Raw genomic sequence first — 16,820 nt, 5'->3', positions numbered from 1 at the left:
ATTAGAAAATAATTGGATAATATGCCAATGGAAATTTTGGTAGAAAAGGGATACAGCAAATACTGGCGTTTTGGGGAAGACAACTCGTGGTTAGAATTTGAGATCGATACAGAGCAACTTCCAGAAATAAAATGGTTAATACTTGCTTGGGGTTAAGCAACCAATTTTTTTTTTTTTTTTTAAGATCCAGAGGGAGAAATATTTTCTTTAAGTCTTTGCCTTAAAATGTCAGAAGCTTCATTTAATAAATAAATGTGTTAGTCTAGAAATCTGAATATTGTTGGATATGAGAATATGAACAGCTGATTCTTTATTTGTGGACAAACAAGGCAATGGAAGTAACAAAATGTTTGACTCGCCCATTGGAGAATGATGCTAAATCAGTATTTCTTAAATCGATGTATAATACTAATTTCTTAGCTGTATAGCCCCTCCCCTTTCGATAAATTATTCTTAATTTCGCCTTATTTCATAAATTTTATCTGAAAGTTTGTGTGTTTTGACGTATGGATCAACTTTTGGTTATAATAAAATAATCGAAATTATCGATTGTAATTAATTCTTATGGAAATACTATCATCCTAAATTCTGGAAGATCTTAACCAAAGAACCATTTCTTATAAAGAATGATAAAACTAGCGAGTCTCTTATAACAAGATAGAGAGATCGATCTAGTTAAGACGAATAGCCAAAATTGTTCCCTAGGTCAGCAGTTGATCATTCCTGATCACTGTGACCTCATTTTTTCTGGTGGTCACACTGTGGATGGACAGACAGCTCAGTGAAACTGTTTTACCCAACTCTTTCAACCTGAGTAAAAATACTCCTCAAGAAATGCTGTAATTTATCAGTTGTTTCATTCATAAGTATATTCGGGTGCTTTTCCATCACCACCTTTCTTTTCAGCTTCATTTTTTTCCTGTTTGCTTCCGTCGGTAATGACTCCATGTTTACTGACGTCATAGTCAGAGTGTCATTACTTGTCGCCTACAATGACCAGGCATTTCTCTTCCCTCGGACGGGGGTGGTGTTATGAAGGAGCATTAAAGTTGGCGTTATGAGCCACTTTCCACTGAGTTTGTTTTTCTGTCAGTTTCCCAGAAGGTCGGATCAGCGGACCGGGAAAAGGTTGAGCGGGGGAGGGTCTGTGCCACGAGCACAGCTGGTGGCGGGAGGAGGCACAGATGAATCCTATCAGTGGCTGTCAGCCGGGGGAGGTCAGGAAGACTGGCCGCTTTGAGATCAATCTGCTGCTGTTAGGGAAAGAAAAAGAAAGGGAGGGGGTGATGTGGGGAGATTTTTTTAAGCTTAATGATTAAATTCAGCGCCTCACTTAGTGTTGTATCGTTCGCGTCACCGAGACAGTCTCAAGGTTTCCTCCTTGGGTAAGGCGCTCGTACTTAAATTGTGACCATCCAGTTTTACTTATATTGCAAGACTCTGTTCATTTTAGCTATGTTAAAACCCAACACGCTCACACTACTCTGCATTTGGTAAAGCTTCTGACTTGATCATGGAATGGCACTAACGAATGCTTTGCCAAATAACAAGTGTATTGCATCATCATTGGAAGGGGTTAGAGTGGGAATGGTTTGCTGTAATAACTTCTTTTCCACAATGATCCAAAATGAATGCCATAATTTTTCGTTTTTTGTTTTAATGGTATAATTTTAATTTGTGAAAAATAATTAACGCTTTGTAAAACATGTTTTAACGAAGTAGATAAAGCTTCTGCCATCTCACACTAGGTAGAAGAGACTATGGTTCTATTTCTCCTGCGGAAGTTGAGAAACTACTTTCCTTTTGGATGGGAGGATCTTTTGCTTGCACTAAGATTGCTATTTGTCCACTTGGTGTGGAAAAGGCTTGGACTAAATTCATTCAAAATAGGAGAGCTTTTTAGGCAACTTTGTCAAGCTGATAGTATCTTCAACAGTCTTCCCGTCCGTTCTCTGTATTTCGAGAGGATGCATGTTCGTAATTTTATATCTGGATCTCTTAGAAATAGTTGTGGATCCATCCCAAATTTCATTAAAATTAAACAAAAATTTGCCATTTTTTTTTCATAAAATTTGGTTTCTGTATACAGGGTGTTATAAAATAAATAAAAATAAGTAGACAAGTACTCAGCATGAAGAATGCCTGCTATTATTTTAAATTGTGTTTACCATTCAAAACTCCAAAGCCATGTTTTTAAACTTGCCATACTCCATAATCTTTCAAAATCGGACACATTTGTGCGACTTTTTTTTTAACAATTTTGCAATTTTCGCATTCATCTAGAACGATGGGGGAATTAAAAAAAAATAAATAAAATTTAGTCAATACTTCTTGAGCAGAGTACAAGATTTTTAATCTTTGGGGTACTTATTTATTTCTTCCTGGCAGATAAGCAAACCAATTATCGAATAACGCAATTTATTATTCTAAAACAGCCACCTCAAAACTTCTCTAACATTTATTAATGTTCTAGTCCAGAATCTTTTTACCTCATTCTGTCGAATTTTTGTACTTTTCAACCCTGTAAATTTTTGCTTTTCGTTTTTGGGGTTTGAATTTAATGATCAGATCCCCAACAAACGTCGATGTCCCATCTGAGACATTTCTATCACCAACAACTGGTCTTGGCGCATTATAGCCTTAGTTGCTAATGCGCCAATAAAATCCAAATCAAAATCAAAAATCTATCACCAACACACAAACTTTTGCATCTCTTCAAATCTTTTGATGCAGATAAGTTGTTACTAACCCTCAGTTTGATTATGAAGGTTGAAGCGTAAAGAAAAAAAGAGAAATCTATCCAACTATCCGTTGTATTTTCTGGCCTCTTGCTAAAGCCAAGTGGATGCAATTTCTCTCCATCTTTAGTTCCCGCTGGTCTTATTGCAACGTTATCTGAAAATAAAAACATCTTGCTGTTCCTCCCCCTCATGGAATAATTGGTAACTTATAACCATGGATTCCATTATCATCGGAATCTGTTCAGCACTTTGTTTTCAACAGAAAGATCAGTAGACTTAGGAACAATCTTGATACTGAAATCTTCATTTCCTGATAATATTTCTCCTGTTTTGTGGTGCCTCTTTACTATTATTTTCCACTTTCATAGCGATTGTTACTCAGCCTTTTCTAATTAATGATTTATAAAGGTTTAGAAATAAATGAACCTATTAGCCTTCCATCTTGAATGAGTACAATAAAAAATAATTCCCATAACTTATCGAAAAGTGACCTTTTGGTTTCTTACATTAAACCGTGAAGAAATTCCATTTATAAAAAAAAGTTTTATAGAGACTGAAGTCCATTACTGAGGAACTTGATCAAGTTTAGCATGAACTAGCCCTCAGCAGTCCATTCTATAATTTTCTTTTTCTGCTGTGATCATAGATGGTCTGTCTTGATACTTCTCAGCTAATGCTGGATTACTGTCAGTGACCTCATCCATTGATGGGAAGTCCTATCCATAATTTTACTTACGACAGTGTACTGCCGCGTGCTTACTGCCTTGAGCAAAACTTGCGATATGCTGCTCTAACTTTTTCTTAAATTCCTCTTAATATAGATTATTCTCGATGAAGGTGGATTCTTTGTCACTTTATTTACTAAAACCTGCAAGAAAGCAGTTTTTTTGGCCAGTGTCTTCATTAATACCCTGATTTCTCTTCTTGGAATTGACCTTAACTCATGATCTTTCTATATTGTAAATTATCTTCTACAAGAACCTCTGTCTTCTTTCTTCAACTGACTTCTAATCCACTATTCTTCGTGGGAGGTTTTGTACAACCTCCCACGAAGAACTGTGTCAAAAGCCTTAATAAAATCCGAATATATATTGTCAAAGTTTTCTTGAATCTAACTGTATTATAATATCGTCACTAGACTAGATCTTTTCAGGACAGATGTTCTCTTCACGAAATAGTAGTAAGACCAATTCTTGTTAGCACTTCTTCAGTCCAATGAAATCTCTGAATCTAATGTTGATTCATTACCGATGGTAATGGAAATGCCTCTCCGAAACCATTGTCACTTTACGATTCAACTGGACGTCACTATTTCTTCTTGGTACTAATGTGGTTTAAACAGAAACAAAGTTGCAAAATAGCTGTTAAATTTGGCTGCCATTTCAGCTGGATTATACCACCACTTTTATCTTTCAAGGAGCTTTTTTTATCTTTGGGTCTTCTAGAAAGATTTACTGGCCATCCCATTTAATTAAAATCGGACTACTAGAAATTCTGCAAATTATTTATTTTTTGCGTAAAATTATAAGTTTTATTTTTATACGTAATGGAAGTATGTTTGGGTATTATTCGAATAAAAGGCTGATCGACACTAAATTTTCAGCTTAGGATATTCTGTTAGTCCCTGGGCAGGTTTTAAGGTTAATTATGCCACAGTTTCCACTGCTTGTTTTTCTGCAGTTACTTCCTGGTGTGAAACTCTGAATCTGTTTTTAAACCAATTCAAATACAACTGGCCATCTTTTCACGATTCATTTCCGAACTCACTCTTTTCCTTTTTATTTGTGCTTTCTATTTTCGATCTTTGTAGCAACTCCTCCGCAAATCTTTCTTAAATTAAAACCTATAGAAATTCAAGATCGATTTCAACAGTTTCTTCAGATTTTCAAGTCTCCAATATATCCACAGCCCGAGAATATTACAGATTTCAACAGCCCTTTATCTATTTGGAGAGTTTAAGAAAATCTACAAAATATGTTAAATGAAAAAGACCGGAGGTAATTGTGCAATCACATATGACGTTCTCTGAGCAGTGCAGACAGGATGCCAGGATAGTTCATGCGGTTTTGTCAATGATATACAGGAATTTTGCTAGCAGGGATAAGGAGGTGATTATCCTACGTGTATTGTACAAGACAATGGTTAGGCTGCATCTTGAGTACTGCATGCAGGTCTGGAGGCCTCATTGTAAGAATGCTGGAACGGGTGCAGAGAAGGGCAACGAGATTTGTGAGGGAAACAAAAGGGTGGTCTTAACAAGAAAGGCTTCGGTTTTTCTGCAAATTGCAGCGTCTGCAGACTAGGCACCTACGAGGTGATCTGATTGAAGTGTAAAGCTTTGAATGGATTGAGAAAGCTCGATGCTGATGGCACTCTCCCTCAGACTACACGAGACATTTAATTCGAATTGAGGAAGTATTGTTGCAGAATAGATATGCTGAAGTTTGACTTTAGCCAGTGTGTGTTGATTGCTGGAATAAACTTCCATCTCTTACTGTGGAAATTGATAGTGATGGAAGATGTGATTTTTTTTTCTTTTCTCTGATGCTTTATAAGATTCCTTGTATCATTTGCTACTCAATGCATTTTGGATTTCATCTGTCTATGCGTATATGCTTAAGTGGGATATTATATATCACATCTCATTCGAGCGAATCCTTATTGAATTCCACAACATCAAAACATACCATAAATAGAACTGAAGATATGTTAAAAAAAATTGTTTAAACCACGTCACCATCAGCCTCAATGATGAAGACTGGCGTCATTATAATGCTCGAAGCTGCTCTTTTCTTCACAAACACGGCAAACCAGAAGCAACCTGATGCAAATGTGTTAATTTACTGGTGGCATAGCGACCTGCGGACTTTAGGCTTTACCTGCGCTATTTAGGCCGTGATTCAAGAACAAAGGACAGACAGACCTTCGGTTAGCGTCACGTTCTGCGCCAGTTTCCCCTGTCCTTCGTAGATCTTTTAAAGACACTGCTTATTTCCTCGAACATCCCCAAACGTACTATGATCTGAATCTTCTCTGGATCGGATTTCTTAATAAATTACTGCTCTCATGAGAAAACCTCTCCGTGGACAATGATGCTGCCCTCTTGCGGAAAAAAGCACTCAGCAACAAACAGACAGATTGCATTTATTTATTTATGATAGCGTATCCTCAATACAGGAAAAAAATTGTTTATTTAACATTTAATGAAAACATAAAGTTACCTTAATAAAATAATTTAAACTGTCATTAATTGTTGCAAATATAGTTTTGATTGTTTTGTAATAATAATAATAGCGCCCATAAATTCAACAGGATCTGATTTGTTAATCATAATTAACAATTACAATAAACTTAATTCTCCACCACACTGAAATGCAACTTTTTCCAATGTTCGACAACCTGCTGCCCATAGGTGGGCTTCGTGAGATTTTATATTTGTCTCCCCTGGTTCTTGCCTCGCCCACGAGAAAGAAGACCCTCCTCGTTCATCTTACTCAATACTTTCAGTGCCTTATACACCTCAACAGATCTCTCCTTAGATGTCCAGTGAAACTTTGCAGTTCACACCTTCTATTCCGTTCATGTGTGCATCGGTTTGCACTCCTCACCAATCTGATCATCGCCGTTCTATGAACTATTTCTGCAATTTCCCTGTCTTTTTATAGGTGCCTCCACACCTGAAATGCAATATTCCAAATGCAATTTAACTATGGACTTGTAAATCAGATAGTGACGTCTTTCTCCCTAATAGCAAAAGTCCTAGAAATCAGACAGCATAATACCTAAGCCCTTTTTTTTATCACCTTGAATCAGTTTTATTTCCTCTTTCTCCCCCCACCCAGCTTATACATGACTCCAAGGTTTCTATTCCCCAAATGTAGTGAGTCAATGAGACATGGATTGAGAAACAGGATACCCTGTGCCTTCCTATCCTCCTGTTTACACCCATGGAAAATTTATGTCAGATTCTTGAATCATATTTAGATCTTCTCAAGACAGCTTATATTTGACTCCAGGATTTTTGTTCCCCAGATGCATAATCTCGATATTGGAAGCATTAAGTTCTAGTGGGTATTTTTCAGACCATATAAGCCATCGATCCAAGTCTTTAGCAATGTGGCTTGGTTCGAATTAACCACTCTTCCCACCATCAAATTATTGGCAAACTTTGACAGCTTATTTTGATGCCATCTTCAATATCATTCATGAAAATTAGAAATAGAAGGTGATCTAACTCTGATCCCTGAGAGAGCCCACTTTTTATTCTCGTTTATCCTGAACACTGACCATTTTTGAGTACCTTCTGTCTTATAGCCAGTCTGCAATCTAGCGTAGGATCTTACTAGTAATTCCAACTTCTCTCAGTTTAAAAAGCAACCTTCCAGGAACCGGATAAAAAGCTTTACTGAAGTCTAGGAACATATTTCAAAATTGTTGCCTGCGTCCAACTGCTTAATGACTACATCATAGTAATTTACCAGATTAGTTAGCGTGACCTCCCTTTAGCGAACCAATTTTAGTATCTCTATAAAATGTTTTTACTCCAATACAGTTCCTACTTATGCTATTTGGAACTATTTATAGTGACGAATTTTGCTATTCGCTGAGTTTGTTTTTAATGTTTTTAAACCCCCACAGAACAAATTCTCCCTGCTTGGGGTTCACTTCACAGCTGTTTAGATCAGAATTTCTCAAACTGTGACCGCTGAAGTCCTTTTAGATAATGCATGGGATTCGCGAATAATGTCCAGGAGTTTTTTTTTTTTTTTATAATAAATATATAAAAAAACAGGCTGTCTTAAGTTTAAGGGCCCATGGAAAAAAATTTTAGCTAAGAGGGAGGGATGTCCTTGTGCCAATAAAGAAAATGGGAAGCTTTTCGAATATCTGATCACTTCCTAAAACAGATTAAAGTTGATTTATGTTAAGTAAAATTTCATTGTTTCGTCCGATTCCTGAAAGCAAGATTTATTTTTTTCTAAGACTTGCTGTTTCTTTTTTGTATATTTGGTACATTCCGATGGTGAGTGAATAATAGATTAGGGACGAAGTTGTACAAACAGCTGTGCAGTTAAAAACTCGAAGGGCTGGATTTCGACTGTTATTTAGGACTGAAGTGATTTTTTCCATGAAGAATATCACTGTGGGTAGTGAACAGGAAGCCAAGCACTTCTTTTCCTACTTATCTCGGTTATGTATGAACTTTGGTCTTTACTACTTTGCTGGGGTCAAGCTTATAAAAAAAAAAGTGTAGGAATATTCTTGATGATGCATTCGTATGTACGAGTAACCCTACTTTGTTGGAATGAGGGTAGTAATCTGTTGTAAATGGTAATAAAAGGCATTACTCGAGTAAAAGATGCCAGCTTTGTTTATGTCTGGTGAATACGCATCTCTCACTACATTTATCCCAAAGTGGAAGATTAATGGACCTGCAAGAGCTCGAGACATAATCATAGTTTGTTTGGCATTGAGGTGGTTCAATTCTTTTTAAATTATGATTTCGACAATAAATTATTTAACCTACTACGTGATATAAAAGTGTAGTGTCTATTAATTCATTAAGTAAATTCTATTGGAAAGTTGGGAGCATTAGCTTCATAATTATGAATAGACAGCTGAAGAATTAGTTGCAAAGTAGGAGCATAAACGAATTTCATTGAAATCCGCAATCACTATGCTCGAAATAGGTTTCACATAAGAACCAAGGCATTGGTTTCAGAAATAACGACTTGAAAGGCAACTGTAGCATGTTGGAAAAGCACACCAGGACTATCTCCTTTGGCATACCGAACTCGTTGCTCCCATTTGCTCAGAATAACATTTATTGGACAATAAAGATATACTGTGCGTTAACCATTTAGAGCAAACAGGCGAATCAAAGGCTTGCATTATTGGTGCAATATCACAAACTAAAAATGATCACTATCTACCATAATAGGCTTCGACTAGTACAGTGGTCGTTGGCAGACGAAATGACAGCATCAGCAATGTTATAGGAGAGGTGTAATCATTCCTTAAGGTCTCACAGAAGCAGCACCCGGGATTGGCCCCTCTCCCCATCTTGAATACTACATACGGGTCTGGAAACCTCATTTTCCGATTGATCTACCTTAGATCTGCTGGAACGGGTGCACAGAAAGGCAACGAGAGAGGCTCCAGTTCAAATTATAGCGTCTGGAGACAAGGTACCTGCGAAGAGATCTGATTGAGATGTTTTAAGTCTTTGAATGGATTGAGCAAGGTCAATACTGATGTTCCGACTACACACAGGAGGGGACATAAATTGAAACAGGACAATTGCAGCAGAGATGTGTCGATATCTACCTTCATCCAGAGGGTGGTTGATTGCTGGAACAAACTTTCATCTGTACTTGGGTAAGTGGATAGTTTGAAGAAATATACAAGCTACTGTAGAGGGATGGACGGATGATTTTTTTTTCTTTTGGATAATGGTTTATAAACTTGCTTTCTTTTATCATTTGTCAATACTAATAATTTACTTTCCACCTTGTATATAAAAAGTGAGTATTAAACAATGATTAATTCGAGTGATCTGTTTGATCCGGATAAAGAGCTCGATATTTTAAATTCTAAGAATAAGCCTTTCTTGTGGTACTCGTGTATTTCTATAAAAACTTAACATGGCATGGTATTTACTCTGAACTTCTACCTTTTGATAAAAATTCATGCTAAAAAAAAAGAGAATAACTGAGAGCAAAGTAGAAGAGAAATTGTTGAAGTTAAACGTTATATTAAAGGAGGCGGCAAAGCAACTAAGCAAACCCTTAGCCATAATTATGAGAGCATCCTTGGACTCAGGGGAGGTTCCCACTGACTGGAGATGTGCAAATGTATCCCCAATTCACAAAGGGGGATCGAAGGGTGACACGAGTAATTACAGACCAGTTAGTTTAACTTCTGTTCCGGGTAAAATAATGGAGTCGCTGGTTAAAGATGCATTGCAGGATCATCTAGACAAGACTGCAGCAATAATTCAGACACAGCATGGGTTTGTTAAGGGAAAGTCTTGTCTGACAAATTTGAAAAGATATTATGAAGTGGTTACAAAGGAACTGGACGCAAAAAATAATTTTGATATCATATATTTGGATTTCAGGAAAGCTTTTGACACTGTTGCTCATGGAAGACTATTGTACAAATTGGAGCAGAATGGTATTAACGGTAAGTTGCTACAATGGATAAAAGGATGGTTAAGTGGGAGAAGACAGAGGGTGGTAATCAATGGGTGCTGCTCTTCTTGGACTAATGTTATTAGTGGAGTCCCACAGGGTTCGGTGTTAGGTCCACTGTTGTTTTGTATATTTATCAATAATATTGATGAAGGTATATCAGGCTTAATGACGAAATTTGCAGATGATACAAAGGTTGGCAGGGTTGTTAATGACAGTAATGGCAGTGTGCTACTGCAACAGGATCTAGATAATTTGGGCAGATGGGCTAAGAAGTAGCAACTGAAGTTTAACCTTGACAAATGCAAAGTACTGCATATGGGTAGAAGTAACCCCAGAGAAACGTACCAACTGTGTGGTACCACACTTAAGGTGGTAGAAAATGAAAAAGACCTAGGAGTAATTGTGCAGTCAGATATGAAGTTCTCTGAGCAGTGTAGACAGGCTGCCAGGGCAGGTCATGGGGTTTTGTCAATGATATATAGGAATTTTGCTAGCAGGGAAAAGGAGGTGATTATCCCTCTGTATAAGGCAATGGTCAGGCCACGCCTTGAGTACTGCGTGCAGGTCTGGAGGCCTCATTTTAGGAAGGATGTAGATTTACTTGAGCGTGTACAGAGAAGGGCAACAAAATTGGTGAGGGGAATGAAGTGGCCTCTTACCAAGAGAGGCTTAAGTTCTGCAAATTGTAGTGGTTGGAGACTAGACACCTGCGCGGTGATCTGATTGAGGTATACAAGGCCTTGAATGGGTTGAGCACACTGAATTCTGATGGGATCCTTCCACTTGTTCAGATTACGAACCTAAGGGGCCATAAATTCAAATTAAGAAAAGACAGATGTAGAATAGATGAGCGGAAATTTGCCTTTAGCCAGCGGGTGGTTAATTGCTGGAACAAACTTCCATCTGTCGTTGTGGAAGTTGATAAGTTGAATAAATTTAAGGAGGAACTGGACAGGCATTTGGAGGGAATGGTGTGTTTTTTTTTTTTTTTTGGCTGATGCTGCATAAGCTCATACATTTGCTTTCTTGCATCACATGCCACTACTACTACTATTTGATTCAAAATATAGAATTGTGTCCTGAGAGTCCTATTATATAGTTTAATAGATATAAAAAAAATGAATTAGATCTTACTATTTCATAATCCTTTTTTCAAAGTCACTGCATATAAAGTCATTGAAACCAGTTAAAATTTATTAGTAAATTTTGGCTCATTGGAACTAAAGTTTAAAATACAGTAAAAGCCTAATTATCCGCATCTATGGGGGGGACTGGGAGGTACCAGATGCATGAATTTGTCAGTTGTATGAGCATTATTCATTATTTGAGTAATACTCATCCAAATGGCATTTCTCTTTCAACTTTCTAAAAACAAATTATTCAGCCTATATTTTTGATGTATTGCCCTGGCATTTGTGAGTTTGATGTTATTAAACACGTAAGACACAAGGAATTTATTATTCAAGTTAAGATATATTCAATATATGATACCTCTGGATCCAAGACCATTCGCAGATAGATTGAAGTTTATCATAGACAGCCATTTTTTACTTCAGAGATGTCCTGCACAGCAGCAACATTGATTTCGCCTTTCACTTTCTCAACGATATTTGAATTATACCTCACTGGGATTCATATTTGAGCAGTAAGGTGCTCAAGACCATCCAATCCCATATTCGTCCAGGATATCAATTAAAGATGACCCTATCGTTAAAATATTTCTTCAAGAACCGAATTCATCGTATGTGATCTTGCCACATTGGTCTTTCTGAGCTTGTTCTACAGCTGAATCTAACTTTAAACTCAAGCCGCACTGTAACAGAACTGCCAGTTTGATAAAACGGTTCCCCACACACACACACTCTCATGTCTTTCGTTTCGTGTTTAACTCCTAACTCGCCAAAATGATCCAGTGCTTCAAAAAATATTGGCATTCCAAACTAATGTTTCTTCTCTTTTTGATAACCCTTTTTTGTATAAGTTCTAATATACTAAAATGATTGGGCTGTTATCCTTTTATTTAAAATAAAATTAAAAAATTCGGATCACTTATTACAAATGTCAAGAACCTTCTGATGGTGAGCATTGAACCGAAGAATTAAAATATCATTAGAGATTCTTGCACATTAATACACTATGAAGTAATATTGGAAGAATAAGGGTGCTGACTACAAAATAGTCAGCACCCTTTCCTTTACAATTAGGTCCAGGAACTTAATAGAACTCTTCTAGTCAATCAATCAATGTTTAATTACATGCTTGAACTGTGTGCATGTATCTGATTCAAGTAATACTCCTTTTCTTCCAGGTGAAGAGGTCAAGACACGATAACGAGCCAGACCTAACGGGGAATCAACACACCGCTTCAATTAGGTAAGTGAACCCTCCATATTTATATATTATATAAAAGGAAAAAGGGAATTATATTATCTTATTTGAAATCCTGTGCACCAAAGTTTTCTAGAAGACTACCCTATTCTGTTGCATCCTGTCCAGTCTAATATTTGTTTGCCTGCCTGAAGAATTTCTTATTCTGGATTGAATTTAATATTAGACTGGACCATTCTTCAGAATTAGCAGCAGTGAAATATTTCATGTTTTTATATTATATTTTACGTGATCCTAGGAGACATAACAAGAATCAATGTATGGCACTTCTTAATCTTTCATATTAATTATAATTTGAAAAGTTTATCAAAATGTCTGCCTCTTTGCTAACAGACAAAGAAACCCAAAGAATTTATGATATTAAGGTCTTAATGGTACTTAGCTGATGAATAGATTAAGTTCCTGGAAGCGGACCCTCTCTTGTGATAGCCAACCAGGATGGAACGCCTGATTGCAGTACGCTGTATTTATTGTGACTTTTGTTTATACCATAATTAACCCGGTTTCGACCCATTGTTTAGCTGAAATGCGATATAAAATTCATTTTCCCCTTACTTGTGATCGTATTTTCCCCCTTGTGATTGTGATTTTAATTACTGAACCCAACGCTTCCTTTCGCCGTAACTTTCCCTCGCATGTCGGATAAAGTGGCACGTCACGTGCGTCCCTGTTTCCCTTACGCCAAGCGCATCTGTGGCAGAGCCGTGATTTTTCCGAAATGAATAGACAATCGCTTCTCAATCATACGCTAATCTCCTCAATCTGTGTCTCTTCCAGCGTTGTCAGAGGTCACTCGCTGCCTGCCATAATCCTCCTATTTTTGTTAGCAGTTGGTAAGCTGAATGTCGCCAGTCAGGAAATCCCAGAAGAGAGCGAGATTAAGAGGCCTTTATGGTAGACTTGTGTAGGGACTATTGATGGGGGGAATTAACATGGAATCGTAGGGGGCTACACTGCATCGTCACTGGAGCGAACGAGCGAGAGATGAAAAAATCGTAAAAGCACTTCATTGTGCACAACTGGCGGGGAGCCTTTCAAACCGCGTGTCCAGCCACACTGCGTTCCTGCCGTTGCTCTCTTGGCGTTAGAAGTAAACGGTCTGCTAGACTGAGGAGTGCTGAGCGATCCGATTGGCTGCGGCCTCAGCCTTATCTATAACAGATGACAAACACTGCCTTCATGAAGTACAGCAAGAATGCGCTCAGAAAAGGGTGCAAAGGCTTGGCGAGTCGGGGTCAAGGGATTATGTCTGGTAATGAAGGGGCCTAGTGTTGGCGCGAGTGACATCGACTACAGGTGGCACTTCCGGTCCTGCGACGTCTTCATCTCATAGATGCGTGGTTCGAACAGTGAAGTGTATGATGAGACGATTCTGTCTGTCGGCCAAGACAAGGGATCCAGACAGTTGGCAACAAGAAAGTTTTCAAATTTCGTAATCTTAACCAACAAAGGTTTATTTCTTTTCCAGAAATAAACTTAAGTGCTGCCCTCTCTTGACACAAGGGCTGAATCACTAGATATTTCACTTTGGGTGCATCTGAATTGATCCGTCTCTAGAGCAAGCCAACTTCAATCCAGATTACTCTGTTTAAAATATTTGTACCTTTGGAATATTGTGCTTTCGGAGCCTTAAACATGGCCTTGACCGCTTAGAAGGGGCATCTCTTAGTTTATACAATAGCCATGAGAGATCCATTAGCAAACAGACCCAGCCGTCATGTTCTTGTTTGGTAAGAAGAGGCAATAGCTTCATAAAAATAGGGTTATCAGTCTGTGATCCACTGGAAGACCCATAATTTAATGATTCTCCTCATTAAAGCTACTGGTAATAAAGATAGCAAATACAGTATATTCACGTCTTTCATTAGAAATTCTTCGAAAGAGGGAAGAAAGAAAGGGGCGGCTGCTAGTCTTCATACGATCTGAGTGTGGGAAAAGAAAGAAGAAAAAACATGTTCTCATGATGTTCAAGTAATAAATATCAGGTCTTAATACTCTCCATTAAGACCTGAAATTTGTGATAATAATACGGTTACTAGTTCATGTCTGCCTTGATAGCAGCATATATGCCTAAAAACAAAACTACCTCGTGCCCTGAGATGCCTGCCGTAAAAGAAAAAAACTTGTCCAGTCGATACCCTTCGAACCTCTTTTCTAGTAACTTTATAAATAAGGAAAATTTTCAGGCTGTATAAGCGTGTGGTTATTCCTATTAGTAAACCTAACAAATTTCTCATCCACTAAAAAAGTTTCGCGCAAACAGAATTCTAAACATCAACCATCTTTTTTATTAACTCGTTAATAAATTATAGTATAATAGCAGAAACAACAGACAAGACTTGCTGTGTGGAAAAGGTGGAATCCAGCATTTATACATTTTTTGTTCGCCCAGAGGTTACAGCAAGAGTAATGCTGTCCGCATCTTGAGGCACTTTAGTGTAGAACACGCACGTGAAAAGATCTGAACACGGTGAAAGGGAGATTTGATCTAAACAAAACGCTTGGACAAGAAGGGTGTCTTTGATTCCTCCAGCTTAACAGGGAAATCTGAAAAATAAGGGGCATTGGATTTCGTGGGTTTTTGTTGTTTACTAAATATCTAAGCTCGGTTCGGAATTCTGAATTCGGTTCTGTCGTTGCATCGCTGGTTTGTTTAATCAGGCAACGCCATGCCGGTGGAAAAAGCACGGACATCTAATACAACATCTATTTCGTGTTTCGTCCGCCTTAAACAATTTTAATTTTCCTCCGATCTTTTCTGCACTTTGCTTAAAGTGCGCGCACTCAACCTTTCTGTATGAGACGCGTACCCTTTTGCAAGCGTGCGTGCACGGAATGCGGCATCGAGGCACGGACAGCTTCCCGAATTGAATCAGTGCTGAAGAGGAGCATCCCGAAGTTTGATTTATAGCGAAGCCCCACAAGTACCTGCAGCAGTGAAAGGCGATCCGCACCACCACTCCGAGTCACAATTACCTTTACAGAATCCCACACAGATCGTACACACTCTGCTTGCATTTCCTCCTTCTGCCAACAATGGAATTTGCATAATGAACATCGCGCCAACTTAATAAATATGCAGATCGTATATAAGCGGGCGCCACTCTGCTGGAAGTCGAGAATCGTTGATGTTCTCGAGTGAATTTAGGCCTCTCTATTTGTAAATATCTATACTTATCCCATAAAGACACTTAACAGTTTCGGTATACCTGCACCACGCCAGTGCTTTTACCATCTGCCCTCGTAATGAGACCCCTGGACAGGGCTTTTACATTCGCTGCACTCTGCCCATTGACACCCATTATATGCTTTTGTTTTTATTCTGTTTTGTTTACGATCACTAGTATCGAGCTGCTCCAAACTGGGTTTCCATCCCTGTCAGAATGTGTCGATGTACTTCTGCCCAACTGACAATTCCACCACACACGTTGAAGGGGCAACCGATAGTATCTGACGAGTGCTGCACCCGTCGATTCCAAGCTATTTCCATATGTGGCAGATCTCGCGCACTGTGGAGAAACAGGAAATGAATTCGGTTGGAGAGGAAATGGCAGGTCGAGGTTGTTGAACGAACCAAAAAGAAATTTGATAGCTTTTAAACGAGCTCTTCAGGATAAGAAATTTTCTAGGCTTTAGATGCAGTTTAGGATTCGTTTCGATTGGCTGTTCTAATCATCGAATGTTTTCTTGCTTCCTAAGAAAAGGATGCTTTCTCTTCTGAAAGTAATTTGTGAAATTCTCTGGAATCTGTGATTTGGTAGCAAAGGATGTCAATATTACGAAGAAATGAATCTCCATTCCCACAAATTGATAAGCAATACAGACAATTCCTGAATTATTTATCCATCTGAGTAATCTAAAACCCAATTATTCTTCTAGTGGTTCCTATTAGGAACCGCTACTTCGATTTAAAGTTTCTTACATTAAATTTTGGTCCATCATGGGCTGTTAGCATTGTCAGTGATGTTATTTAATTCTAAACAATAAATCTGGGTTATTACCAGAAATATCTCTGGTTAAAATTGTTTTCAACGCTGCCTTGCGCCTTTCGATATTGTATCGATCGGGTCCGGTACGCAATGGCTAGGCGCAAACTATCTCTTTTGGAGAAAGAGCACAAACGTCGTTAGGTGATCTTGGGTCATCGCGGTCCTCCAACAGCGACGCCGATTCACCAGAGACATCCACAGTAAATTGCATTTTGTGTGCATCAGCCGTTTTTCAGTTCCTCTGGCGTGTTGAAAGATGTACTTGTGGCGAGGTGTACTCGTTGTTAGAGTGCTTCTGTTCAATGATTGAATATGCAACTGACCAGCCCTAAAATGTACCAGCAAGCAGAGGATAACTTGCTGTTCCTTAGCTTTGCATTGGAAGTTCGTGTAGCTCTTTTAGGACTGTGAGGAACAGCATCCAGCAGAAATAACGTTAAACACTCCTTCCAGCCATTTTTAAGATTCTCAACTGTTTGCTTTTTTTTAAATATTTAATTATATCT

At 38.2% G+C, this 16,820-nt stretch overlaps 1 protein-coding gene across 11 annotated transcripts in view; it reads left to right on the top strand.

Moving 5' to 3' along the window:
* The window catches only part of eya (eya transcriptional coactivator and phosphatase 2), a 257,430-nt gene that overhangs the window by 140,555 nt on the left and 100,055 nt on the right, over window positions 1–16,820 (top strand). For all 11 annotated transcript variants that reach the window (XM_090371236.1, XM_090371235.1, XM_090371240.1 and 8 more), the window contains one exon: window positions 12,246–12,310. In XM_090371236.1, coding sequence (XP_090227362.1) covers window positions 12,246–12,310 — 65 coding nt within the window. The remainder of the gene's footprint in view (window positions 1–12,245; window positions 12,311–16,820) is intronic.

The sequence above is a fragment of the Mastigoproctus giganteus genome, chromosome 4, assembly GCF_048544385.1.
Source record: "Mastigoproctus giganteus isolate SK-2022 chromosome 4, ASM4854438v1, whole genome shotgun sequence".
In the NCBI taxonomy this organism is placed as follows: domain Eukaryota; kingdom Metazoa; phylum Arthropoda; class Arachnida; order Uropygi; family Thelyphonidae; genus Mastigoproctus; species Mastigoproctus giganteus.
The sequence above is the reverse complement of the archived record's forward strand: the minus strand, read 5'-3'. Positions and strand labels throughout refer to the sequence as shown.